The sequence below is a fragment of the Taeniopygia guttata genome, chromosome 7 (assembly GCF_048771995.1).
Source record: "Taeniopygia guttata chromosome 7, bTaeGut7.mat, whole genome shotgun sequence".
Lineage (NCBI taxonomy): Eukaryota > Metazoa > Chordata > Aves > Passeriformes > Estrildidae > Taeniopygia > Taeniopygia guttata.
Genome location: NC_133032.1, coordinates 30,542,966 through 30,570,937, shown reverse-complemented (window position 1 = coordinate 30,570,937; position 27,972 = coordinate 30,542,966). Strand labels below are relative to the sequence as shown.

The 27,972-nt window shown below is 49.3% G+C and overlaps 2 protein-coding genes across 6 annotated transcripts in view; one reads left to right on the top strand and one right to left on the bottom strand.

The window, feature by feature from the left end:
* Positions 1-27,972, bottom strand: part of C7H2orf76 (chromosome 7 C2orf76 homolog) — a 67,025-nt gene that overhangs the window by 21,344 nt on the left and 17,709 nt on the right. For both annotated transcript variants that reach the window (XM_072931683.1, XM_072931684.1), the window contains exon 5: positions 1,942-2,016. In XM_072931683.1, coding sequence (XP_072787784.1) covers positions 1,988-2,016 — 29 coding nt within the window. In that variant the 3' untranslated portion in view covers positions 1,942-1,987. The remainder of the gene's footprint in view (positions 1-1,941; positions 2,017-27,972) is intronic.
* STEAP3 (STEAP3 metalloreductase) lies at positions 655-27,953 on the top strand. 4 transcript variants are annotated; one of them, XM_072931681.1, is made up of 5 exons: positions 655-824; positions 15,664-16,147; positions 16,611-17,138; positions 18,640-18,804; positions 24,583-27,953. In XM_072931681.1, exons 2-5 carry the CDS (start codon positions 15,665-15,667, stop codon positions 24,871-24,873), a joined length of 1,467 nt encoding a protein of 488 aa, XP_072787782.1. In that variant the 5' UTR covers positions 655-824; position 15,664; the 3' UTR covers positions 24,874-27,953. The 4 variants fall into 4 exon arrangements, with proteins under 4 accessions (XP_072787782.1, XP_030133888.4, XP_030133886.4 ...); XM_030278026.4 differs by lacking the exon at positions 655-824 and adding an exon at positions 3,483-3,636; XM_072931682.1 differs by lacking the exon at positions 655-824 and adding an exon at positions 13,096-14,203.

Below are 27,972 nucleotides of genomic sequence, written 5' to 3'. Positions count from 1 at the left end.
CCAGAAGATGCACCAAGCATAGCCTAGGTGTGCACAAGCCCTGTATGGACACTTCCAGCCCAGTGCAGTCACCCCCATTCAGCCACAGCTCACCTCAAAAGCCTAGTCACAAAAACAGGCTTTTCATTCTGGATCACCAGCAGGAGATACACAGACCAGACTCACCACCACTGCCCCCACACAGCTCTCAGGTGGGAGAAGGGCCTTGGGGGTCCAGTACATCCCTCCCTGCTCTAGGAGGGACACAGCAGTGCTTTGTCATGCCTGAAAACTGCCCCCAGGCTGCTTCTCTCTGCTCCCTCCTGGCAGTCCCATGAAGATTCAGCCAGAGCCTCAGGTGTCAGCATCACTCCCAGTCCTTCTGGGTAACCCCAGAGAGGTCGAGTAACAGCATGAGCTACAACTTCTTCACCCAACAAAGACATTGTGTGCCCAGCTCTGACTTCACACAGCTTCCCACATCCCACCTTTGCAGTCCCCAGATCATTCCCCTACACGAGCTCGAGCTCTCTGTTTCACAACCGTGCCAAACTAACTTGCTGGCAATAATTAACCATGTTATCTCCACACTCCACCTCTGTTGTACATGTACACTGCACATGTTCCAGTATCTCAGCTCCTTTCTGAGTTTGGTATTTTCGGCAGCCCCGGGCCATGTGCCAGTCCAGAGCAGACAGAACCCTGTTGTGCTGATAACCCAATTTCCCAGCCCAAACGGTACCACCGGGCCCCAGGAAAGCAGATTCCAGCCCAAACCACAGCTTTGGGACAGCCAGAGGAGGAGCTACGTGTACTGACTGCCAAATAGGATTGGTTTTCCAGTGGTAAGTTTGCCATTTACTGCCCCTGGGGGACAAGCTGAGGGAAGCTTGCCATTCCCTGGCTATGACATTGTGAGTGGCAGGTGAGGCAGTGTCCCTAAACTCTGCTTTTGTCACAGCATCTGCTCAGGTGCAGCCACTGCTGCTCAGCACTTCTGCATCCCCAGTGGCCCCTGGGGGCACAGCAGCTGCCCCCCTGGGGGCACATTGACTGGGTGTGGGGCAGGAGCTGAGCTGGCCTGGTGCACCCCTCCACACTGTCACCTTAGATGGCTCCAGCCCCCCCAAGACAGTGTGGGGGGTGGGGACTCCCCATGGCTCCCTGGCTGGGCAGCCAGGAGCTGTCAGGGTTCATCTGCTCACCAGTGCCATGCTGTGCCAGCACACGGGCACTGGAGGAGCCTGGCAGCCTCAGCCCTCAGCACATCCAAGGCAACTCCCTGTCCCCATGGAGGGGAAGGACAAGGAGGACAGGGTGCAGGTGGCATCACGGCTAAGGGGACAGCAGGACACAGCCAGCTGGGCACAGGGACACAGATGGTGCTGCCAGAGAGCTGCAGCTCTGACCAGCAAGTGATGGGCTAGGAAAAGAAGATTGCTGAGAGAAGAACAGTCCAGATGACAGAGAAAAGTCCTTGCTCCAGATCAGCAAGGAAAAAGGGGAAAAGAACCCCAGAAATACACCCAGAAACACTGGCCAAGCTCAGCACAATTCTGGCACATTGGTACTCTCTGGGTAGAAGATAAATTAAGCCAACTTGCAAGCCCACATCAGATCTCTCATCAGAAACATGGTTCCCAAGGGAATCTTTTGAGCAACCAATAAAGCTGGTCAAGGTCTGGGAGGTGAGGAGGCCTTAGCTGCCTACTGAAAAAATGGAGCTGCAGGACTCAAACTGTCCAGCAAGCAGGACAGGGCTAGCCACAGGTTTGAGAAGAGGAAACCAGGTATAAAATTGGCATTCATTCTTCTCTGTGACATAAAGGTGGGAAAGCAGAGGGTGTTTCAGTGAAAAGTTTGCTAATTTACAAAAAAGGAAGTGCAATCTAAAAAAGGAGAAATAGATTTCAATGCTTCCAGAGGGCTGGTCATTACCCATGGAAATGGATAGTGACTCACCCCACACTGCCCTGGCAGCAGCCTTGCCCCATGCAGGAAAACAGGATCAGGGAGAGACCCACACAATGCAGAGACCTGAAAGAGCAAAGAGGAATTTGTAAGATTAATTGCAATGACCAAGGCAAACACGGCAATGACTATGGATTCTATAAATAAATTTAAAGGCAAAATTTGTCCTTTACATAATATGGGAGAGCAAGTGACAAGGTACAGCAGGTGCAGGAGAGTTTAATGATTTCTGTCCTTCACTCTCCACAAAGAGCTGATTGTGGCATATAAATTATCACCATGATAGGCATGAGGAGGCAGGGGCCACTACAGGCAAGAAGGGGCTAAGGAGTAATCTCATTCTTCCAGATGCATTTAGTTACAGATGGCCTTTGCAGAGGGGTGATGAAGTACAGCTATCCCAACGATCCTCCTTCTCCTAACCATGTCAATAGGTTTTCACACCTCCGGTATTGTCCAATAGACAGGGAACTCACAGCATCTCAAAGTCTGCAGCTTGAGCATCCCAACCCTCTGAAGCTCTCTCTTATCCAGTGTCCAGCCACTGGGAGTCACCAACAGGAACTTTCCCCAGCAGTCCCCACACCTTTGCTGAAGCCTCTCCATATCTGCAGGTTTCTGTATCTCCCACCCCATGGATGTGAGAGGAGGAGAGTACCCTTGCAAGCTGGGCCCATTTGCAGGCAGCACAGAGACTGGAGAGGGGGAATATCTGCACAGGACAGCGGTGAGAATGGACTGAGATAATTAAAATCACAGCCTGCCCGGGAGAGAGGGAAAAAATGGTGCTTGCTTCGTCCCAGGAAAACACATCCCATGTGCAAGGAGGACACAGAGGAGATAGCAGTTGTCAAAGATTAGAAAAACCCACCTGACCGCAGGGGCCGGGAAGCACTTGGGGCTGGGTTCAGAGGGGCTGCACATCCCTCTGCCCGGGCTGCAAACACACACTGCAGCCGCACCCCGCGGCTGGGGGCGGGTGAGACAATCCCTTCATGTCCCTTCCCTCCGTGCTCCTCTCCTGAGTGAGTGAGCAAACCAAAGCTCCAGAGGGATTTGTTTCAAGTCCCTGTGCTTTTGCCTGGAGACTCTCCCTTAGGTGCCAGCTCCCGGCAGCTTTGGGAGTTTGCTGCCTCCGGTCCACCGGAGCGGGGCCGTGTGGCAGTGTTGGGTGTTTGCAGCAGGACAGCTCTTGGAAGAACCATTATCTGCTCCACGCCTCCGGCACAGCTTTTCAGAACAAGTGCGTGGCCCCTGATAGCAGGGACAGAGGCCCAACAAGCCGCACCCGCCCATTAAAATGAGACACGCTCCGAAATGCGTTTACAAATAGGGAATTAAGGTCTGCCTTCGCCTGCTGTCGGCAATGGACACCGCGGCCCGGCTGCCCGGCAGCGATGCCCTCCTGCCCGCGTGTGTTTAACCGGGCACGGCAGTGACGCCCGGGCAGCGCTGCGGGGACGGGGCTGCGGGTCCCTCACGCTGAGCCGGGTGGTCCCGGGCCGGGCGCCGGGCCAGGCTGTGCCGAGCCGAGCCGAGCCGAGCCGAGCCGAGCCGAGCCGAGCCGAGCCGAGCCGAGCAGTGCCGGCGGGCACATGGGCAGGAGGGCGGAGCCCTCGGCCTGACATCACGGCTCGGCTCCGCGCTCCCGGACGGCGCCGCTCGCCCTCCCGCCGCCGCGCAGAGGTGAGGAGCGCGGGGGGACGGGCACGGCGGGGCTCGGGCAGCGCCAGCACGGCGAGGAACCGGAGCGGGGCTCGAACCGCCCGCAGCGGGCGTGCAGGGCGGGGGAGGCTCGGCTCGGCTCGGCTCGGCTCGGCTCGGCTCGGCTCGGCTCGGCTCGGCTCGGCTCGGCTCGGCGCCGCCGGGACTGCCCTGCTGAGCGGGGGCTCCGTGCGCTGGGTGCCGGACCCCGTTCCACGCTCCCCGGGGTCCCCGCGGCGGGGCCGGGAGCGGCGCTGCTCCGTGCCCGCGGCCCGCTCCGCCCCCGGGCTCGGACAGCGGTCCCAGGGCGCGTTCGCACGCTCGGTGCGAGGGTTGTGTCGGGGCTGGGGCCGGGTCCTGATTCTGCGGGGCCGGAGTGTCTCGGTCCGGGAGGTCGGCGGGGAGAGCTCGGTGGGATGCTCGACCCCGGCAGGTCCGCCGGGATGCGGTGCGGGCTGCCCGCGGGAAGCGCTTTCCTTCAGAACGTGGCTGCTGGGCACATCCCTGCGGCTGCGGGAAAATCCCTGGCACCAACCGGGCACAAACCCCCCGGAACGGGTCGGGTTCCGTGTTCCGAGTGATGCGGCCCTGGTGAGCGCAGCGGGGACGGACGGACGGACGGACGGATGGATGGATGGATGGATGGGTGGATGGATGGATGGGTGGATGGATGCACGTTCACGCTGTGCTCCTCAGGGAGCAGCACTTGGCGCTTAGGTTTCACTTTGCATTCTCCGCTCGCTAAATGCTTTGAGGAGATGAGTGGATTTTTACAGACACAGAGAAATCAGCACAGAGATATAAAAAAACTTCGGGAAAATCTTGGCCAGGGCCCAGGATCCCTCAGGGGCGAGCAGGGAGCAGCTGTGGGGTTTCTGAACCGATACGGGGACTTGTAAAAGCTACAAAGGCTGGATGGTTTTTGAGGTGGACTTCAGTATTTGATCCATGTAAGAGTAACAAGGGATGAAAGCTGTGAAGGAATTGTAGAGGTGACTCTGTGGTAGGAACATCCCACAGGTGATGGAAGCTGGGGTGGGACTGTGCCTGTCGCATGGCCCTGTCCCGGGTGTGACATCTGCCCGTGGACACCAGGGAGCTTGGGGGAGTATTTGTGTTCGTAATGCCTGAGCTGGGCAGAGGGGTATAGAGAACCCCAGATCATCACTCAGAGTAGTCTAAATAAAACTAACACATAGAGAATTGTCTGCTGTGGCAAGAAACAGAAACTGAGAGACAGCAGGAGAGGAAGGCTGTCGCCAACAGTATCACAGTCCTGTGGGCTGAGGAGATGCAGGACTAATAAGATTTAAATACTGCATCAAGCTTTTGCTTTCTTCTAAAATCACATTTGCTATGAAACAAATGTACAGTAATATAAGATGCCACAGTCACTGCACATACTTGATTTCCTCTGTGATTGTAAAAGAGAAAATGTTGATGACTCAACAAGTCTGTTTAACAAAACCACATCAAACCCCACATCAAACATGTTCTTTGACAGTGTAATAATTCTTTTGTTGTTTATTTTGCTCTTTATTTTTGTTTTGGGGTTGTTTTGCTTTTAATTGTTAAGAACTATGCTTTGACTATGACCTTGTAACATCACACCCATAAATAGAAGCAGGTTTAGATTCAGGGGAAACACATTTTTTCCGATGATGGAAGAAGTAGGCCAGCCATGCCAGCTCTTTTGAGAGGTGGGAAAGGCAGTGACAGCTGTGATAAGAAATGTCACACACCAGAAGTTAAAATGCACCAATTTGTTATCTATAAGTTTACCATCACTGATTAGAGTTAGCTTTTTGTCAACATCATAATGGAAGACAATGCTGTTTTCAAATTTTGAATTTATTGCTTCTTCATAGGAGGTCTCCTATGCAGACCTACAGTGGATTAAGCAGCTTCCCATCTTCATCTAAGTGAGCTGTCACTTAACTGAAAGTAAAAAGCTTCTGAAAATATGTCAGTAATGTGGGAACTTCCAACACATTTCCAAAGGCCTTTATATAATCTGGGGCCTAAACATTTTGAAATGTCTCCTGGGGTTTAAGGTACTGAGACAGAAATTCCTCCCATCCTTTTTCCAGGTTCTCAGATTTTCAGTGAGTCTCTCTAAAGCCTTGTTTGTGGCAACACGTGCATTTTCTTTAGTATGAATACAACGCTGTAGTCTTTGTAAAAAAATGTCCTAAGAGCTCCCCACGGGATGTAGGCTTCAAGAATCAGGGTCTGTCGATAACATGTCTACCACTGAAGGAGCCCAATACCAACTGATGATCATGTGCAAGCACTAACAGAGCTAGAGTGGTTTGGGTTGGAAGGGACCTTAAAGATCATCTCATCCCAACTCCCACCATGGTCGGGGGCACCTTCCACTAGACCACATCGCTCTAAACCTGGTCCAGCCTGATCCTGAGCACTTCCAGGGATGGGTCATCCACAGCTTCTCTGGGCAATCTGTGCCAGTGCCTCACCACGCTCACAGTGAAGAATTTCTTCCTCATATCTGACATAAACCTGCCCTCTGTTACTGTCAGAACATTCCCCATTGTCCTACCACTACAGCCTTTGTAAAAAATCCCTCTCCAGCTCTTCAGGTACTGGAAGTTGCTCTGAAGTCTTCCTGGTGTCTTTTGTTCTCCAGGCTGAGCAACCCCAACTCTCTCGGCCTGTCTTAATAGGAGAGGGGCTGCAGCCTTCTGAGCATCTCTGTGACCCTTCTTTGGACTCACTCCACAGGTCCACATCCCTCTAATATTGGGGTTAGATAGGGGACAGAAGCTGTGCCCGTGCAGCTTGGCATTGTGGTGGAATACGTGGTGCTTGTACTCATGTAGCACACAGGGTCTCGCTAAGGATTGGGGTCCTGGGGGAGGCATATTGTTCACACTGCATGTATTTGTCTCTCTGGGCTGGCCTGCAAGACCCTTGCCAGTGCAGGGGAAAGCAAGCTGGATCTGCTGTGCAGTGTGCTGGACTGAAGGCAAACAGTGCGAGAGGAAGGGAAAGGCAGGGCAGTGAGCTGACTTTCAGCAAAGAGCATCTCTCTCTTACCCATCTGGGTCTCCAAAGACAACTACCTGGTCAGCCAGTTGTGTTTGCCTCTCTCCCAGGAGCTGCTGGGAAAATCAAAAGAAGCAGTACATGGTCCTACATTGGTTGCCTTTCCTGTTTTCAGCACTGTGCATTTTCAGGGCTGGCTCAGAGCTACCTCTGTACTGTGTACCATGCCTGTGCTCCGTGGAGGGGGAAAAACAGATCAGCAGGAGATGGGCTGGCCCTCTGCCACAGGCTGTATCTTCCTTCCACCCCACACTGCCTCCCAGGCCATCTTCTCCCCGTGTGGTCCTGTGCATCTTCTGAGTGACGGGGTGAAGCAAAATCAGAAAGGCAAGAGGTTGCTGATCTTGGAGACCCTTCTAACAGGCGCTGCGGCACAGAAATAGCCAAAACAAATATTTCTGTGCATGTTCAGCATAATTTCTCCATGCCTTTCCTGGAAAGACACAAAGAGATTTTAAAGAGAGAGCTGGAGCCTGCCAGCTCCCTGTGGTGACTGCTGAAGTCAGGACCTGCCTGACCTCCATAGGCCCGGAGAAGGCTGGAAACCCCAACTCATTTTAGGCAGGAACACCTCCACCCATCATGTCTGGCTGCAGGGAATTACTAGATCTACCTGAGAAGCTTCCACCTTTGGGTTGTTTTCTTGCTCTTCTCGCACTTGGGGAGGGGAAGGCTTAGAAATGAGCGAGAGCCACTGAGTTGTTAACTTGGCAAGACCAGCAAGAGAATGAAGACCTCAGATGAAAGCAGGAGAAGCCATACAAGACTTAAGTACAGCGGCCTGAAGTTGTTATAAACCACCCTTTTATGTCACTCAAGAACTGTGAGATGCTAAGCTGAAAAAATAACCTCCTCATTCAGAGTCACATCAGGCAGATAAGCTCCTGTGTGCTGTGTCAGCATCAGCACTGCTCTAGCAAACCTGTCTTGCTTCAGGTCTGTGCTTTCCACAGTCTTACAGTGAAACCTCAGGATTTCCCAGACTTTCAGATTCCCATTTCATGATGTTTTATTACAGAGTAGGCCTTTCTCAGGCTTCTCATTACTCTGTCAACACAGTGGGCACAGTGGGCAATAAGATGCTTTTGCAGAAGAGCAGAGGAAGTTCTTCAGACAAGGACTTAGCTGCAGAGAAGTGGCACTGCAAATGGAGGCTAATTTGGGGGAGAAAAGTTTGAAGAGATCTATGGCAGAACCTGTTGGTAACTGCTTTAAGATACATAGTTTTGATAAAAACAGGCTAAAGGTTTGTTTTCCAGTTGTTTATCATAGATAGGTATTCCTGCTCAGTTTTCCTGCTCTGTATTAAAATGAAGGCTTTATCCTTGGAGAGAGAAACTGTCCCTGCAAAGTGATCACAAGCTGGTGTAGTTCTATAGGAGAACTGTAGCCAAAATGTCTGAGCTTGTGTGGGGAAAAGAGGTTATTTTGTCCCTGTGGGAAATTCTGGTAGCCCTTTCTCCTCTACTTTCCCCTGTTCTGAAAACTGTTTATGAATTTTGGTCCTGGTGAAGAGCATCTTGTGGTCAGGGACATGGACATGCCTTAGGCTTCACTGCTGGCTTTCAAAAACAACATTACACTTTTTTTTTTCAGTGTATAAACCAGAGGGTGCATGGAGTTGGGAGGGTCAGTGCCTGTCAGCCCGTGTTTTCATTAGTGTGGGATGGAGTAGCGAAGCAGATATTGAATTTGTAGGTGACAATGAACTAGGAGGGACTGGAAAAATTTTATAGAAGAGGCTAAGAATTAAAGATTGTGACAAGCTGGAGAACTGGTTTAGAAAAACAGGGCACATGTTCTGTCCAGTGTGGTAGGACTGACTGACCGGCTGGACACCAGGTGAGCGACCAGCCAGGCAGTGGTCACAGGGAGCCAGAGGACAGGGACACTGTGCCCCATGAGTTAACAGGGGAACACAGTTGTGCAAAAGCAAACAGTCTTCTTGGGATGAAGAAAGAAAAGCTGTGCACTGGGGAAGCAGCATCTCTGCTCCAGGTGGTGCCTTTTAGGGGCTCAGTTGGAAAATGCAGTTATGGGCATCCTCCAAAAAAAATGAGAGCAAGGAACAGAGGCTGAGCTGTTGGACATTCGGTAAATAAACAGCTCTGATGAAAGAGTTGGGTTTCACTTGTGCAGGGAAAACCGAAGGGAGATACGAAACCTGTTCTCCAAATACAGAACGTGTGTGTCTGCAGAGGAGAAGGCAAATCATTTGCCATGTCCTTTGGGGATAAAAGAGGAAGGGATAAGGTTAACTGGATTGAGAGATAAAGAGGAGAGAAAGCGGGGCTCTGCAGGAGCTTCTGGAAGTGGTTTCAGCAGATAAATACCTGATAATGCGGTAATCAGATAAAGAGCTGCCCTGGGGCAGGAGGAGGGAGGAGGATATTTGAATGCAAAGTGCATCGGGGTGGAGAACAATTGCAGGGGGACTTGGGGCAACTCCTGGAGCCCACGGCAGGTGTGGGGTCACAGCAGTGCCTGGAACCCACAGCGGGTGTGGGGTCACAGCAGTGCCTGGAGCCCCACAGCGGGTCACGGCAGTCCCTGGAGCCCCACAGCGGGTGTGGGGTCATGGCAGTGCCTGGAGCCCACGGCAGGTGTGGGATCACAGCAGTGCCTGGAACCCACCGTGGGTGTGGGGTCACGGCAGTGCCTGGAGCCCCACAGTGGGTGTGGGGTCACGGCAGTGCCTGGAGCCCCATAGCGGGTGTGGGGTCACAGCAGTGCCTGGAGCCCCATAGCGGGTGTGGGGTCACGGCAGTGCCTGGAACCCACAGCGGGTGTGGGGTCATGGCAGTCCCTGGAGCCCACAGCGGGTGTGGGGTCACAGTAGGCCCTGGAGCCCCACAGTGGGTGTGGGGTCACAGCAGGCCCTGGATCCCACAGCGGGTGTGGGGTCATGGCAGTGCCTGGAGCCCCACAGCGGGTGTGGGGTCACGGCAGTGCCTGGAGCCCCACAGCGGGTGTGGGGTCACAGCAGGCCTGGCTGGCAGCCCAGCTGGGTTTGCAGTGTGCTTTTTCTGGAAGGGTGATTTGCATCCTTTGCCAGTTCCTGGTTTGCACCATTCGGAGATAACTCTGCTTTGGAGGGAAAAAGAAGTAAAAAGGGGCAAGCAAAAAGGCAGCAGGCTCAGTTTCCCCGACTCTTTCTCTTGTGGGCAGAGCCGGGGAAGTCATTTCCAGTCAGCCTGGGCAGGACTGCAAGCTCTCCAGAAATGTGCACCAGAGCTGAGATTAAAGCAGCTTTGGATAAGCTCTTCTATTACTTAAATCTGTTCCAGTTCCAACAGGTTCAGATTCATGGTGCTTGCTGTGCTCCTGGGTGGGATGCTGTGTGTGTGGGAAAGATACTTAAACAAACATTTGATTTTCCCTGGAAATAAAATGGTGCTAGCAAAAAGAGAAAAGTATTTCTGCTTACAACCAGACCAGAATGGAATGCTTCAGGTGCCGAATGCTCCTCTGCAGCTGGGGCTTTTGGAGGGTTAACACAGCAAGAGATGCTCTGCAAACAGAGGCTGGAGGCTTTGGCTTCACGGTTCAAAGGTCTCTCCATGCAGACTGGAAGTCCCCTGGGGGCAGAGATCACCTCTGTCCCTGGAGTGTGTGTGTTTGTGGGACCAAGCTGGTGCCAGCCATGGCTGGCAGGGCCCAAAGGGACCTTCCAGTGCAGAAATCATGACACTCCTCTGCAGTGACCTGACCAAAGGCTCTGCTGCATCCTTTAATTCCTCATGAGCCTTGCTGGTCTTTCAACCCATGTGCTCGTTAAGGAATGTGTATAATAATCATGTGCTTTATCTCGAGTAGCACCCAAGCAGAAGCTGAAGCACAGAGCAGGCTCTTTGATGACCTGCACGAGTTGCATCCACAGCTTATGGAGACTCGGTTGTGGTCAGTCTAAACAAACACTGACTTTGGGGGAAGACACAAGTGATGGTGCAAACTGAGTATGTGAGGCTGAGTCAAAGATGAGTTTCTGTGCAAACAGGAACTAGTTTGGTTTCACTAAACTAGTTGATTTGTTGGAGCTCTTTATGTGCTGCCATATTCTTCAGCACAATCTGATATGTTTAAAACACTGCCTTTTATTAGAGTTACGGTTAAACTAACCTGTCTTTTATCTAATAAATCTGAATACCAGGGCATTGAAATGAATCTTGATTTTTATTTTTTTTTTGTCCAGAATGGAAGCAAAGCCTTGCCACCACAGGTCCAACCTTTTTCAGGGTGTACAACTCAAACACCTCTGGACTGCAAATTACAGGAACCAGCTAGCTATCCTCCTGCACCAGAGGATGTGAAAGGGGCCCCAAGAGATGGTCTCATCGTTAAAGACGTGGTGAAAGATATCTGGGTCATCCCAGACAAACTTGCTGGAGTCCCATCATTGTTAGTATCTCCTTCCCCCGTGTCTGTTGAAAGAGGATAACAAGTGTGTCTCTTCCCAAGTAGCTGCAGGGGATGATCTGCTCAGCAGATTGACTCTGCTGTGAGCCCAGGGACACCTGAGTGGGCTCCTGCAGCCCAACTCCATCCAGAACGGCTGTCCTGCTGCAAAACCTGAGTGAAGTCTTTCAGTGTGGGCAGACAGGCAGAAAAACCTTGTTTGCCTGGCACTGAGCCTAAGCTAACAGCCTCTGCCAAGCCTCAGGTGCAAAATATTTAGAATTTTCCCTGTTTTTCTTCTGTGAGAACCCCTCCCTCCCTCTGCCTGGGCAGCAGAGATTTAACTGCTTTGTTTCATGCAGCTGCTGTCTGTCTGATCCCACGTTTGGGGCAGAAGTTGCCTTCTGGACAGTTTTTGTAGAGTGCCTAGCAGAGAGGAGCTCCCCATCTTGCTCATTGCCCATCACTGCTATTGCCCTGCAATTAACAGCAGTAGTGGCAATGCAGTCACTGAACTGCACACAGGAACAAGTGTGCTACAGTGGGCACAGCAGCGATGTAAGGGTGCCATTAGCAGCTGAGCTGAAGGGCAGCTGGACATTGCATTCAGTATTTTAGTTAGGGAACTGCTGCCCAGTTACAATTGGAGCTTGTTCATTCCCACTGGGCTGTGCTTTAAATCATCTGGTATCTTCCTTGGTAAGAAACTGATCTCCTTGAATTGAACGTGCTATAACTCAGCAGGGATGCAGTTTGCTTGACAAGGAAGATCAATAAATGGGGCTTACCTAAGTCTGGAGATGCTAGGGATGTCTGAGCACCATGATATTCACTCATGACCCCCTCTGCAGCATCCTGGCCATGGTGCTTTGCCCGACTCTGGATGGGCTGACCTTGCTGTGGTGAATTAGCTTTGGGAGGGAGAGTTTCAAGCAGGTGACATTGTCCATAGTGCAGAAGAAGCAGTGTGGACACGGTAAGTCAGGAGTGGTGGCGGGAGGGGGGTCTGTGTGCTCCCCAGAGATACAGAAGTGAAGAAAAGCTGTTGCCTAATCAGACAGTCCATTGCCAGGCATCTGTTAGGCAGAGACCACAGCGTTTGTCTCAGTGAAATGTGTTTGTGGTGAAAGAGGCATGTTCCCCTCCTTTCTCAGGAAGATTTTGGTGCATGGCAATGACAGCAATGCAACCCTGGCAGCAGCCAGCATGCACCAGGGACCATCCCACCATGGGCTGGCAGCAGGGATGAGTCCTGCTCCAAAGCCCCACCAGTCAGAGCATGACTGAAATAATCACAGCAAAATTCACAGAAAATATTTTGAGTCTTCTTACTTGGTAAATCTCCTGCTGACTTCAAAGGCTGTTTAATTCTGTCATCCCTTTTAATCAAAATAACTGGAGACAGCAAAGATGTTTATCTCCAAACATTACCGACATCTCTTTACATGTTCAGTGGCAGCTGCAGGACAGAGGAAACACACTACAAAAAAAAATTTCTTGCAGCAATATTTACATCCCAGTGGGACCACAGAGAGAACTTTTAAGGTGCCTTAAATCGATTATGGGTTACAATCACTTTGTCACCCCGAATGCTGATTTCTGCCCCCATGGCTGAGAGCCAGAGATGTGTTTCTTTATTTTGGGGTAATATTTTTTTGTGCACAGGTGGTGGAAAGGTGGGGGGTGGGTATGGGAGAGCAGGTTAATTATTCTGAACAATAGTGTTGGCCCTAGAACAAATAGTTCTGGACATGAGTAAATTCAGGTGAAGCAAGAAGGTTTCTAAAAAGTAAAGCAGTGAGTGTGTGATAAAGTTTCTGATAAGAAGGGACCAGGAAAGAAGCCCCAACATCTTTGCAGACAGAGATCTGAAAGTCATCCCTCTCACTTTTTCCCTGTGTCCCCTTTCTATGTTTATTCCCCCCGCTTTTTTTTTTTTTTTTTTTTTTTTTTTTTAAGTGGAGTAAGCAGAACAGTGTGCTGTTTGAGCTGTGTATTTATACAGTGGACATGTGTTTTTAAGGAGAAGTCACCATGCACTTCTTTGGCACTTGTTTTCTCCTGCTAGCACTTCTTCCCTGAGCACGTTTTGGTCTCTGGGACAAGGTGGTGCTTGGTGAGAGGCAAGGAGAGCAGACAGACCTCTGCCATAGAAACAGTATTGTCACTGAAACCATGATGGGTTTGTACCCAGGACAGTTTCAAAGTCCATCTGCTGAAGGTGTTTTGCAGGTTTTCAGTGAGGAGCAGGATTGAGATCCTGGCTGCAGTGTGAGAGAGCTCCTCCAGTAACTTGGCTGTGCTTGTTATTTGTCTGACAGGGACCTCCAAGTTGGTGTTTTTGTAGTAATGTGACCCTTTGATCATTTTACTGAGTGGTTTTAACAAATTTACAGCTCTTTGAAGTGTATATATGGTACGGGGAGTTTATGCCCACAGGCAGCTCTTGCCATGTCTCTCTAGCATCTGTAGAGAATTTTGGTGCTCAGGCACTTTGAATGGGGAGATCCTTTTGTAGATTCTTCACATAGATTGACTGTCCTAAATGATTTTGAGTAGATATTAGGAGGAAAATATTTCATATGCATGTGGTGAGGCATGGGAACAGGTTGCAAAGAGATCCTGTGGATGCCCCATCCCTGGAGATGTTCAGGACCAGACTGGATGGGGCTTTGAGCAGCCTGGTTGAGTAGAAGGTGTCCCTGCCCATAGCAAGGGGTTGGAAGTAGATGATCTTCAAGTCCCTTCCAACCTGAACCATTCTGTGATCACTACACACAAGTTCCATCTTGTCAATATTCCCTCCCTTTCCCAGATCACTTGTGAGCATTTTGAACAGCATAAATCCTCAGGGAAATCCCTTGGCAACCTATTCCCATTAGGAAAATAATTTATTTCTTCTCACCCTTTGTTTCCCATTGGTAACTGTTCATGCAGAAGTGCCTTTCCCCTTTGCACCACTACTGTGCCAGTCCCAGAAGAGCCCTGGGTGAAGGACATTTCCAAAAGCCTATGAAAAACACACCTGTGCCAGGAACTAGGTCACCCCATCCAAATGGTCACCCTCACTTTGAAAGAACTTGACCAGGTACGAGGCAAGACTGCACTCCACCAAAGGCAATATGTTTCCATCGCCAGTAGATCACAAGTCTGTTAATTACAGTCTTTATTATAATCTCTAGCACTGTGCCAATACAAAATCCAGATGTCCTGGTGTGCAAGTTCCATGGGCTGCCTTCTGAGCCCTCTTAAAATCTCACCCTTGGGAATTTGCCATTCCTTTAGGGTAAATGTGCTGTTCCTTAAGTTGGAAGGCAGATTTGAGCCACTGACACAGCCCATGAGCAGTCTGGCAGCTCCCTGCCCAAGTTTCATCTGACCTCCAGGTTCAGCTGTTGTGCTGCCTGTGAATTCATTGATCTGCTTAAAACCTCTCCATGCCCTCAATATCTAATCTATTACAGGGCAAAATTCATTAATGTTTGTAAAGCTCATCAAGATATTTCATGAGCAAATCCCATCATGTTTTAATATATTTTTTAAATGTCACGAGTAAGTTCTCATTACTCACTAAAGAGCTGAAGCAAACAGTGCTTGTCAGACCCAAATATTGGGTCAGGCAAGGGCTGCAACTCTCTTCATTTACCACTTTTTGGACACTTTCATTTCAATTTGACTTTCTGCCTTGATTTTGCTCTGGCAAATCAGAAGCACACCTCCAGCTTTTCCAAATGTAGTCTCAGGGATCTTCATGGACCCCTTCTTTAGGAGATGTCTGGTAGCTCCATGGGAATCTCAGAGTTTCTGGTCCTTATTGCAGCATCTTTGAGAGAAAGAGGACATGAGTTATCAGATTTGAGCTACTCCAGTCTAGGCCTCAGATCTGGGCCTTGTGAGGCCTTCAAGCCTCTGACGCAGTTAGAAATTCAGAGCTTGTGGCGCAGATAGAAATAGTCTTAAGGTGTGATGGGGACCACTGGGTTGTCTGAGTGTGAATTAGTGTAAGTTTTATAGTGTAAGGTATAGGCCGTTTTAAGGAAAAGGTAAACAGTGTTAGCCTACCAATCAGAGTGTCTTTGTTTTTGTAAACTATGTAGAAGCTTATATAAACTACCACCTTATCTTGAATAAACAGAGAACGCTTGATTAACCACATTGGTTCAGACCTGCGTTTGTCTTGTCCAGCTTTCCGTTTTTCTGAGATTCCCTGGCTTTTGGTCCTGATTGCTGTTAGTGTTGGCCTGGCTTTGCAGTGTGAGACAGAGGATGGATGAGTGCATCCAGCAGGTGTTGGATCACACACAACCCTGGGAAAGTTCCATAAAAGCCTTCACCTTCCAACCCAGAACGGTGTTTTGTGCCCCTCCAGTGGTGCCTGTACATTACTGCACATTTTCTGGAGGGTTTGGCAAACAGGCCCTGGGCCGCTGGGACCAAAACCATGTTCGACTGGCCTAAGTGGCATTTTTCCCCACAACCTCAGATGCGGTCTGGGTCTCTGTGAGAGCTCCACAGTGAATTTGCATTCCTCCTTGTTTTTCCCGCCAGGATGTCCAGAGGAGACATGGCCAAGCCTCTGCTGGGCCATGGGAGCACGGAGGGTGACTGCAGCCCCCCGCCGCCGGCCGGCCGCACCGTGGGGGTGCTGGGCAGCGGGGACTTTGCGCGCTCCTTGGCCGTGCGCCTGGTCAGCTCCGGCTTCAGGGTGGTGGTCGGCAGCCGCAACCCGAAGCGCAAGGCCAGCCTCTTCCCCGCTGCAGCAGAGATCACCTTCCAGGCCGAGGCCGTGAAGAAGGCGGATGTCATCTTCGTGGCGATTTTCAGGGAACATTACTCCACCCTCTGTGACCTGGCTGATGTGCTGGTGGGCAAGATCCTGGTGGATGTCAGCAACAACACGGAGATCAACCATCACAAGGAATCCAACGCGGAGTACTTGGCCTCCCTGTTCCCAGCCTGCACCGTGGTGAAGGCGTTTAATGTGGTTTCTGCATGGACGCTGCAGTCGGGTGCCAGGGATGGAAATAAGCAGGTATTGTTTTCTTCCAGCAAGGGCTAAATCCCAGCTCTTTCAGCAGCTGAGGTCTGGCAGCATCAGCAAATGGCCTTAGGCTCCAGGAGAAGGAGTCCTGAGTGCTGGCTGTGGCATCCAGAGACCACCCCTTAGCTTGTGCATTTCTTTGTCCAGAAATGAAGTACCTTCAGTCAGTTCACACTCTGTAGTCCTTGGAGCATCTGCCTAAGTGAAAAGTATTATTCAGTTGTCTGTTTATCTAAACAGAGCCAGTGAAGCAAACTGGCAGTGCATGCGTGAAAGGAAACCTGTCCAGGAGAGAGGTCTTTGGCAGCCATGGTAAATCCCTGTCAAAAAGCCTGCCAGGAATCATGATGCTGAGTGGATAACATAGGCTCCTGTGACACGGAATCCTTCCCGATGCACTCAATCCCAGCAGCCTCATTTCTTTGCCCTATGTGTGTATTTTTGTTCGTTGCAGGTTCTGATCTGCTCAAATAACCAAGAAGCCAAGCGCACCATAGCAGAAATTGCTCAAACCATGGGATTCACTCCTGTGGACATGGGCTGCATGTCATCAGCCTGCGAGATCGAGAACATTCCCCTGCGCCTCTTGCCAGCCTGGAAAATCCCCGTCTTTTTGGCTCTGGGGCTTTTTCTTTGCTTCTTCACCTACAACCTGATCCGGCAGGTCATCCACCCTTACATCAGGGAGCAGAAGAACAAGCTGTACAAGATCCCCATCGAGGTGGTCAACACCACGCTGCCGTGCGTGTCCTACGTCATGCTGTCTCTCGTCTACCTGCCCGGGGTGCTGGCAGCCTGCTCCCAGCTCTACTACGGCACCAAGTACCAGCGCTTCCCAGACTGGCTGGACCAGTGGCTGCAGCACCGAAAGCAGATCGGTCTCCTCAGCTTCTTCTGCGCAGCCCTGCACGCCGTGTACAGCCTGTGCCTGCCCATGCGCCGCTCCCACCGGTACCTGTTGATCGAGACGGCCGTCAAGCAGGTAACGGGGCTGCTCCTCAGGTCAGGAACCTTCTCAGCTCCTGCAGGTCTTGGGTGGTGGGCCTAATGTCGTGGTTTGTTCATTCGTTTTCCAAAGCAGGTGTGGGACAGTGGGAAAAAGCTCTCTAGGAGCAGTTCCCCCTCAGGTGAGCACTCGTCTGTCTGTGCTGAGGAGCTGCCATCTCCCTGGATACACAGCTCCCTCTGCGCTGACAGCCAGGGCTAGGAGCAACCCTCCCGTGCCACTGCTCTGCAGAAACACTGACAAGCCTTTGAAACCAGCCTTTCCTGGCACTGGTGTGTCTGAGACTAGGTCAGAGGCAGGAAAAATGCTAGGCAAGGGGAAATCCAGTGGTACTAGGAGCAGAGTTCCCTTCAGCTCCCAAAATCTTGGGACATCCCTGTTTGTTGACACTGATGTTCATAATTGTGCCTTCTGGAGTAACTAAATCATAACCCAGAGAAGGTTGTGTGTCCTCATCACCCTGTGCCTGCAGGAGTTTAACAAAATGGTGGTGAAGAACCAGTTATATAAGAACAAGGAAATGGAAAAGGACTTTATTGCTTTATGGACACGCTCAGCAGTGTTTGTGCAGTGTGAGATTGCTGCCTTCAGCCAGCTCTGTAGTACCATGGGAGGATGGGATTTGCTCTTTCCTGCCCCTGGCTCCTCACTGCTCCACACTGCTCCCTCCTGGGATGGCACAGCCTTCCTGCAGCTGAGGGGGGAATGTGCTCAAGGGATTACCCCACAACCCCTCTGCCTTCTGTGCTGGGGCATTTGACTGAGTGATTCCAAGTATTTGTCCCAAAAAGGAGGGAAGGGGCTGTGGGGGCAGAGGGGAGCAGGATGGCTGGTTTTGACAGCAGTGCCTGTTCAGAGCATCCATCAAACACCGTTCCCAGCCTCTCAGCTCCAGCCTTGAGCAGGTTCTTCTCAAGTGCTACAGTTGCACATTAATCTCAGGCAAGCATCCTGTGTTCACTTCCCCTCTACCCCCTGTTTTCTAGCAACATCTTTGTTTAGTAAATTAAACCCATTTAATGGGCTAAAGAGGACAGTTCTAAATGTTCCTCTTTGCCATGCAGTATAAAACCCATCTTCCCTTCCATTAGCATGAACAATTTCCCCCCTAAATGCACTTAAAACAAAGGTTATTAGGAGACTACTGCATATTCAAGCATCTGTATTTGTTTTCATGGCTTGAAACTGAGTTCTCATTGTAATTATCTTTCCAAATGTGACTTTGGGGCTTGCTGCTGTGGTTACAGGCATGGGAACTGAGAGCAGTTCTTCCCAGCAGGCTTCATATCAGGTCTAGCTTTGGCCAAATGGCTCTGGGATAAGAGAGAGCATTTCCACATCTCCCAAACAGGCAAATAGTGCTGGAGGTGTGAATAGGACCCAGTGCTCATCCAGGAAACCTGCTTCCAAAACAGATAAAACTCAGTTCCTCTGTCCCTAAGCGCCCCATTTTAACAAACCTTCATTGTCATGCCAGGCTGTGGAGAAGAAGATGACAATCTGGGTAGAGGAGGAAGTCTGGAGGATGGAGATTTATATCTCTGTTGGAATAATTGCCCTGGGCTTGCTGTCGTTACTTGCCATCACTTCACTTCCATCCATCGCAAACTCTCTCAACTGGAGGGAATTCAGTTTCATTCAGGTAAAGTTGATATTTGCTGATGCCAGAGAGTGATTCTGCAGAATGAGAGTCAGGCCCTCACACAGAGCAGGGGCTGACCTGCTTTCCCAGCACATCCTGCTCTGGCAGGGCAGCTGTGCATTGGTGTCAGCAGCAAAACCTCCCCATGCACCCCAGAGCCACTGACCCCTCGTCCAGGAGGTGAGACCCAGAGGCAGAGAGGGGCAGAGTGGTGTGTCCTGGGGATGTGCTGCTCTCACACAGGACTTGTCCTGTCTAAGGAAGGTGCTTTTCTCAGGAGAAGGGAAAATGTAAGGTGTCATGGGCATCCACATGTGGATCAGCAGCAGCAGAGCTGCTGTGGAGAGCAGCAGGATGTGGAGGGCAGGCAGGGATCTTGCTGTGGACACAGCTGGCTACAGGACACAGATCTGCCCTTGCTGTCCAGAGAGAGTGAGCTGCTGAAAATGAGAGAGCCTGGGAGGACAGTGCAGGAGAAAGACAATTTTGGCAGAGCTTGCATGCACCCAAGTGTTCAATAGACAAGTTCAAAAAGGCTTAGAATGGTCTGTAAACTGCCAGAGCCCACACAGCACAGAGAACTGGGTATGACTTCAATGAAAAGGCCATCTGATTCTAAAAAGTGCAGAAAACTTTAGTTTTTTCCCAGTGGTTTAGGAGCCTTCCTCCCACTTGCAGTGATGGCCAAGCTCTCAAGGGCCAAATTCCCTTGGTGACCTGAGTCTACCCCCCTGGGATTTCACAGACACTGTATTCAGTGGCTACAGCTTTTTCAGGGATGCATTTGGAGCCAGGCTTAGGGCTAATTAACAGAGATAGCAGAGAATGAGCCTTTCAAGTATCCCCTGTGCACTAAAGTTGATTTCGAGGCCAGATTCCACTCACTGTGTCACAGTCATACCCCACAGCCCTAAAACCCCTTGTTACTTGTGCCTCCTACACCAGGGCTACTTGGCATGCACCAGGCTGTGTAACCCCTGTGGCACCCAATGTGTGTGAGCCCCCCCAGGACCCCATTCCCCTGCAGCTCCCCTGTGGAGCCTCCCTTTGCACCCGGCTGGCACGCAGCTAACCCTTCCAAAGGGAGGGCAGGGCTCAGGGATGCAGAGGTGAATATCTATCATCCAGCTCTGCTGAAGCTCTTCAGTGGTATATAAATAATTCAATGTTCATTAGAGCAGGAGTTTGAAGTCTGCTCCCCTGTTTCTCCCACGAGTGCCCTGATCACCAAACGAGCAACCCAGTTTGTCTTCTTTCCCCTCTTGCTGTGGGCTAGCCAGTAATTATTTACACTGAGTAGAAGAGCTGCACCAGGAGAGCTTGACCCCAAGAGGTCATCCCTCAAGGAGAAGGAGACTGGCTTTAAACCTCTGTTTCAGACTGGACAATGGGAGCATATTAATTCTCACCACCGTGTCTCAGGGGAGGGTGCAGCTGCTGGGACACTGGATAAATCAGTCCTGACTTGCACATCTTACAACAGGAATCCCAAACGAAGGGAAGTATCTCCTTGCAGCCTGGAAGGAGGCTTTGAAAGCCCCTGCATTTCCCTTTGGCTCCCCAGGCAGCCTGGCAGCTGTCCTGGAGGGTGCTGGCGTTGTGTGACATAACACAAACACTGCTGTGGCAGCTCGTGTGTGTAACGCAACTGTCCCATCTCCCTGTGGGACCTTCCCGAGCCTTTCTAAGGGATGTCAGCACTGGGACCAGACAAATTCGTGATGGTCAGTTCCAAAATAGCTCTTGGCTGCCCCACATGGGAACTGGCTGGCTTCGTTCATGGAAAGATACTCGCACCTATTTCTGTCTGCACGGAATAACGCGTGACAGTGTGACACGAGCTCCCAGCTGATCACATGCAGGAGGGGCATGGCTGTACTGTGCCTCTCTGTGGAAATACCATGTAAAAGGAGCAGATTACAGATCTCCTGCCATGTTAGCTTCCATATTACTTTTTTTTAATGAGGGATCTTTTAAATTATTTACTTCTCAATAAGTCAGTGGTGCTTTTCTTGAGGAAATTAAAAGTAGCTACAGCTACTGCTTCCAGGCTCCTGAGGTTACATTCACATAGCTCAGAGTGAGCCTCCCTGAATTAATGAACAGTGGCACAGTGTAAATACAAGGGGTGAAGCATGAGGCTGCTTTCTCAAATATTTGGGATTTCTAGCACTTCTACAGCATAAAAGAGGTGAAATGCAGAGTGCAGATGCCCCAGCCAGATGCCTTCCAGAAAATGCAGCAATTTGTTCCCATCTCAGTTGAACTGGACAGTGTTTGAGAGATGCTATACCAAAAGCCACATGTGAGGCAAATTCAGGAGTCACTTTAGTCCCCTCCTTACCCAGAGTTTCCCAAGTCTGACATTTTCCAGCAGCCAGTGTGTACACCTGTATTAGTGCCATATACTGCCACAGCATTAAAATACACAACTGTTGCCTGACAGGTCGAAAATCCCGTTTGTATTGTTGCCAAAGTTACAGGAAAAAAGGTTAATTTTCACAGTAGCTCCTGTACATACTCAAATTTCAATTAAATATAGTTAAACTGGATACACAGTTCCCCTGTGTGTCTAGTTTTAACATAAAATGTACAGGATTAAAACATTGGCTAACAGGAATGATTTGTATGTAATTCTTATTATAGGAGACATTTTTAACGTTCCCCAGTGATTTACAAATCAACTCTAATTGCCTGAGAAGTTAAAACGTGTATGATTGCCTTTACCTTCCTGTGCTGTGAAGCCGTCCTGGAATTTGAAGGTTGAATTGACCTGGTTTCTTTCACAGTTCATGTAGCATAAGATGTAAAGAATCTGTAATCAGACCTTTCCTAACCCTCCCGTCGAGGCAGTGCGAGGGGCCAGAGCTGCTTCCATGGAGCTTTAATTTCGTAGTACTGATGGCTGCACAAGTCAGAAACTTATCTGGGTCAGGAAGGGGCTCTTTGCTTTCAGTGCTGCCCAAGCATTTCTAAATGAGCCACATGTGTCTGGATCACCTTTGCTGGTGCATTACAGGGAGCCTGCAGGCACCGAGGAAATGGGAGAGGTAGAAGAGTTAATGCAGAACAGAAAATACATGCAAAGCCTGCATCAGGAAGATACTGTCTTCCTACAGCACCTTTCAGAGAGCTGTAACACCCTACAGGGCTGGGCCCACACTCCCCATGTTATGACAGTACAAAAAAAGCCTCTGCCACTTTTAAAACAAAACCCAGAAAGATTTCATAGCCAGAAACGGCATGGAGAGGATCACTGAGAGCAGAAGAGTGGAATCAAGGCTAGCATTGGGCAAACTGGCCCCCAGGGGTGCTCTGCAGGCTACACTGAGTGCATACTGAGGTGTAAACACTGAGCCAAGCTGCAATCAGAACTTTTGGGTTCTGTGCACTTACAGGCTGCCTGTATCCAGCTGTCTGGTGGGTGCAGCCATGGCTCCTTCAGCCAGCATCAGCACTGGGAGCCCCCTCTCTCACCCCAGTCAGCTCCTGGTTTGTGCTAAGAGGATCAGCCCATTGCTGCTGCCAGAGGAGCTGCCAGCTCTGTCTCCAGCCACCAGCAGCTTAGCCATGTGTTTGTTGCCATGTGTTTGTTGCCAGTGAGCCTTTCTGTTTCATCCCCACCATCCACACACAAAGGTGGGTCAGTCACGGAGTGCCTGTGATGGTTTCTCACCTTTTGTCCTATTAATTTCCTCTCCCCCAGTACCAGCAGCTCTTTAAAGAGAAACTGTGGAGGCACAGGGTGATTATCTCCAGCTCTGGCGTCTCTGCCATGCACAGAGCCCTGCTGGGGCTGACTGAATGCACCTCCTGCCCAGGGCAGAAAGCATTTGCTCTTGGATTCACCCTGTCCTCTTTTCCCTGCCCTGCTTTGGCAGATCAGTCCTAACCTGGCACTTCAAACCTTTTGCCACCTTGGGTTTTTTTTGCCTGTTAGAGAGAATCTTAACCTATAAATGATGGATGATCTGTGGGTCAGGTCCTGCTGTTAGGTTCAACTGTCACCACGGCATATTTCACCAAATTCCTCCTTAATTTTCCAAATGCAACTAGTCTTGACCCTGTTGGGTTTGCTGCTTGTTACCACTTTGCTTTAGGACATGGACACAGCTTCTGGTAAGAAAGACATGAAAGAAAGGATGAGTGTGGGCTTGCACACAGGACTAAGGTTCAGTTCCCAGCTCTGTTCCCACTTCCTGGCATGACCTTGAGTAATGCTCAGCTGTACACAGAGAAGAGTTTTCCCTGCCTTGGCAGGACTCAATGACACCCACATGACTGCCTGATAGATACTGTAAAAGTGAAGTACCTAGATCTGGTAGCACATTTATAGCTCTCCTTCCCTCCCTTGCCCAGTCCCCTCAGCTGCTTAAAAGATTAGCTCTGAAGTTTAGAGGAGTCTTGGTCTGGTTTTGTGGTCATAACGTGGTACATTTTTAAAAGTTTTCTGTTTTTTTTTGTTTCTCAGCAATCAAAAATAGAAGGGGAATCTGTGAATTGAGTAGTTCTTTGGATGAAACTGGTTTTTTAAAAGATGATGAGTCCTTCCTCCAGTCTTGCCCTGCTTGGTTATTTCCCTGCCATGTCCTCTTTCCTGGACATGTCTTCAGGAAAACTGTGTTTCTTGTTGATCTCTGCACCAAGACAGGTATTTTGGCTTTTAAAGGCTTTCTTCCCTAAGTTAGGGACTAACTAAAATTAGCAAAATTTTCCCTGTCTAGGCATCTTGAAATTTGGTTGTTATTTCAGGCTTAGACCAAGCAGTCAAAGTAGGGCAGCAGAGCAAGATGCTACACCTGCATTTTTCTGTGAAAACACAGCAGCAGAGGCCTGCACAAAGGGAGACACGGCGAGTGCCCAGTGCTGCTGAGTGCCAGCAGGCAGTGGGAGCTGGCAGGCTCAGGAGCCACCACCTCTGATGCTGGCAGGAAGCCCTCAGTGAGGGATAGAGTTTAAAACCTGTCTTTGAGAGCAACTCTCAGAGGGAGCTGGAAGTACTCAGGAGGAGATGTTGTCTCTGTGGGTGCTTAGGAGCATGATCTCAGCTGAAAATGGGGGAAGTTCTTGTCTGTAGAACAGGGGCTGCATTCTTGTTTCCTCCCTGAGTGGATAAAGGGCTGTTCACACAGCCTTTGAACCAACACAGATCTCTGAGACAGAGGAGGAAACCCTTGAGGGCTGTTGCTCACCTCAGAACAGAGCACTTCTGCCTGCACAATCTCCTTTTCCAGTGGATGACACCAGTCACCTGAAGATGACACCTGAAGATGTCTTTGCTCTGTGTGGAGCTGTGGCTTCACCCCCTTCCAGCAGTGCCAGCTGTGGTCCAGAGCCACATCACTGATGCTCCATCCTGCTGGCCAGAAGCCCCAGCCAGCCAGGGAGTGGCAGGGCAGAGGTGGCAGCAGAGCTGGTGGCAGCAGAGCTGGCAGCTGCAGCTCGGGAGGAGCCCTTGGGAGCTGCCTGTGCCCCCCTGCCCAGCAGGTGCTGCTTCACAAGATGCAGGAGCCCTCCTCTCTGCTGAGTTGGCAGCACCTTCTGGGAAATTCCTGCTGAGCTTCTAATGTCACACTTAACCTCTGATTAGACAAAGAAAAACAGTCTGGCACACTCCCCAGGAAAGGTTTCCAGCCACGTTTTATTGTGTCAAGGAAATACAGGAATACCCATTGCTTCTTCTATGTCACGTACACTTAGAAAATAATGTCAAAAACACAGGAAGGCAGCCAGGCACAAGGTATTCTGCTAACTGGTGTGTGTTTCTTTTCCTTTTAGTCCTCCCTAGGATTTATTGCCTTGGTGATCAGCACTCTGCACACGCTCACCTACGGCTGGTCGAGGGCCTTCGATGAGAACCAGTACAAATTCTACCTGCCCCCAACCTACACCCTCACCCTGCTCGTCCCATGCACTGTGATCATAGCCAAAGTCATCTTCAGTTTGCCCTGCATCCAGCACAGACTGCTGCGAATCAGGAGGGGCTGGGAGAAGGGCAGATACGTCAAATTTGTTCTGCCCAGCGCAACGGGGGAATTCTCAAGTGGGGAGACCTCCAGTAATGTCTAACAGCCCCAGCTTTGAGGGTTTTGAAGCACTATCAACATTTCTATAAAGTTGTTTCTTTTTCTTAAAAATATGTATGTTTTGGTATAATGGTATTGTGGATAAAAAAAAAATAAAATTTGGTGACTTCAGAAAATGGATGACCATCAAAATAGGTTAGACAATAGTAGTTAAATTATATTGCTGATTTGCTAAGACAATTATTGCCTTAAAAATGACTCTGAGAGCCGAGCTAGCAGCACTAATATACATGGGGAACTGATGGACTCTGTTAGTCAGATCAGTCTCTTGAGGTGCTGGCTGGCAGCTCCCCAAGCCAGTACTCCTCAGTTGCTTTCCTAGCTGCTCTCATAAATTTCAATGCCTTTATTTTTTAATACGAGGTTGCACGGATTTTCTGAGGTTTATGACAGCAAAGATACCCTGCCTCTTGAGTGTATGGATCAGTCAAGGCAGTGAGGTTTAGAAAGATCAATTGCCTCTGGTTTTGTTCTCCTCAATGAACTCTGTGGACAAGTCAAAACAGCTATATTCATGTTACTGTGACAGCAGATTTTACTAAAATCATCAAATCTGACAGCAGTATCCCTGCTGTATCCCTGTTCTCTCTAATACAGACAGCACTTCTGATCCTGGAAGCAGTGCCTGATGCATGTTTATAAGCTGAGGAAATAAAGCACCTTTTCCAGGAGTATAAAAGCATTTGAAAGAGAGACATCCCCAATACCAGACATCTGGTGTGCACTGCTGGCTCTGAGATGACAGCTACTGCTGCATGTTCTCTGTTACACTGAGCCAAAGTTTCAAGCAGCATTTGATTGAAATAGAGCGAGGATAATTATTGGAAAGGCCTGCTGCTTCACAAAATTACATGGAGCAAACCAAGGCCTGCCAGCTGGCCTTACATCAAATAATAGGGTGAAGCTTTTAGGAATGGCTGTCACCTGAACATTCCCATTTAAGCAAACAAAACAGCAGCTCTAAACCCACTGGTTTCACCAGCAATAATAATCTTTGAACAATCCTGCAAAGGGAACATCAAGTCTTGACCACAACATGAAAACATGTTGTACATTTTGGGCACAGTCCTTCATTGCCTTATACTTTAAAAAGTCCCTTGCTAGATCACAAAGCAAGTATGAAATGCTCTTCTGACTTCACACCCACCGTGGACAAGGCACAGAGCAAAGAAGATTTCTGTTCTAATTTCATGTTTCACCTGTTGCTCCCTATGAAGTTCTTACTCTTTATCAGAATAATTCTTTAGGTTTTGGACATCCAAATCACCAAACAATGAATGGACAGCCGTCCACTAAAGCTCATTTAAAAGCAAGCAGATGGAATGACACAAGAAGACTACCTCAGTAAGGTCAGGTACAAGGACATGCCTGGAATAGCCTCATTTTCCTACAGTTAAGGAAAAAACTCTCAGTGTTCAGTTTTGCTTTGAGAAACAAGAGCTGTCAGCACCAAGTGAGGTACACCTTGTGGGACAAGGAAGTCCTTGTGACTGGACTAGTTAATATAAAGGGCAGGGGGAATTCAGCTTTGGGGCACATAAACCCTTCTACAAGCCAACATTGCTCCCATAACCTGGAAGAGTTCTACACAGACAAGAGACTCATAAAAATTCCCTGGTTAGCCTCAAATAACTAGAGTGAGTAATATTCTCCAGCTATTGCTCATGTGGCCAGTGATGATATTGACTGTTAGTTCTTGCCTAACACTTACAGTAAAGTCTCCAAATGCTGCCTCTTGAGGGGAAAGCCTAGATTTCACAATAAGGTGTTTTTTTGTTGTTGTTTTCATGGGGTTTGGACAACATGGTGATGGTACCATTCTTTAGCACTGTCCCCCTCAGCAAGCTGAGTTCATTAGGTTTCCCCATCCACCTCCAGAACTTACCCTAGATTAGCACCTGACCAAATCGCTCTCCAAGTAGACTGATGACACACTATTTATTTTTGGTTAGGTGATAGGTTAACTTTCCACATGGATTTCAGACAGTTACACCTGAATATAATTCCACCCACTCCAGTTTAACTCATCCTTGAGGGAAGACTGGGTTCAGCAAGCCTGGATTTTTAGTCATATTTTCCATTTCATCATCAGGCAAAGACAACATAAAAGCACCAGTTTACACACTTTATGGTGTATTTCAATGCCTTTTTTTCCCATCTAGATTTCTCTTCACATCTTTAGGTCAGGTAAGACTACTGTCTGATGGCCAAAAATGAACAGGAGGCAGAGAAAGAGCATTACACGGGCTCACAGGCTCTTTCTTCAAGGGGAAAAGAATGGTTTGAGTCACTGCAAGGTTAAAGCCTCACCTTTCTGCCCAGCAGGAGGTTTGCACCCTCGCTTTGTTTACAGGACTTCCATGCCTACAAACCCTTTCCCATGGCAAAGGGGCAGTTTCCATGAGCAGAGGGGCAGTCAGTGAGTCAGCATGGTGCTTTTCAGATGGACACAAGGCCAAAGGGACAGACAAGCCAGCTCAAAATCCCCACAGCTACTGCAGCTGTACAGCATCTAAAAAAAAAAAAGCTGGTCGTGTGTCTCCAGGTAATGCCTGTGCCAACAGACTGGCAGCCAGCCACCATCCCTTTTGAAAACCAAAACCAATCCTTATAAATACAGAACAGCATTTCACATGATGCCCTCTGTATGCATCTGGTCCTTAAAACATGGGACACAACAGTTTAAGTCATTTCTTCTGATTTTGCAATGCTGAAAAGCAAAGTAAGGAATTTTTCAGTTATCTTTTCCCTAAGCATTTTTAATGTGTACAGGACATTCAGTGAGATTGGCTTAAAATTTACTGTTTAACTGGTTTTGTACTTGAAGTTTTTCTTTCTCTCTGTATATATGTATACACACACAGATAAATATATGTATCTTGTTGCAGAATATATAGCTTGAATGTAAAAATCTTTGTATTTTTATTTTCTGTACTGCCTACTATGTGCCTCTGGGATATATAAGAACCAAATGAAAAGCTGTAAGAATAAGGCCAGTTTTAATCTCTGGCCTCTGTAGTTCTATAAAGATATTCTGAACAGATCTACATAATTATATCAGAACTTGTGTGAGTCTTTTTTC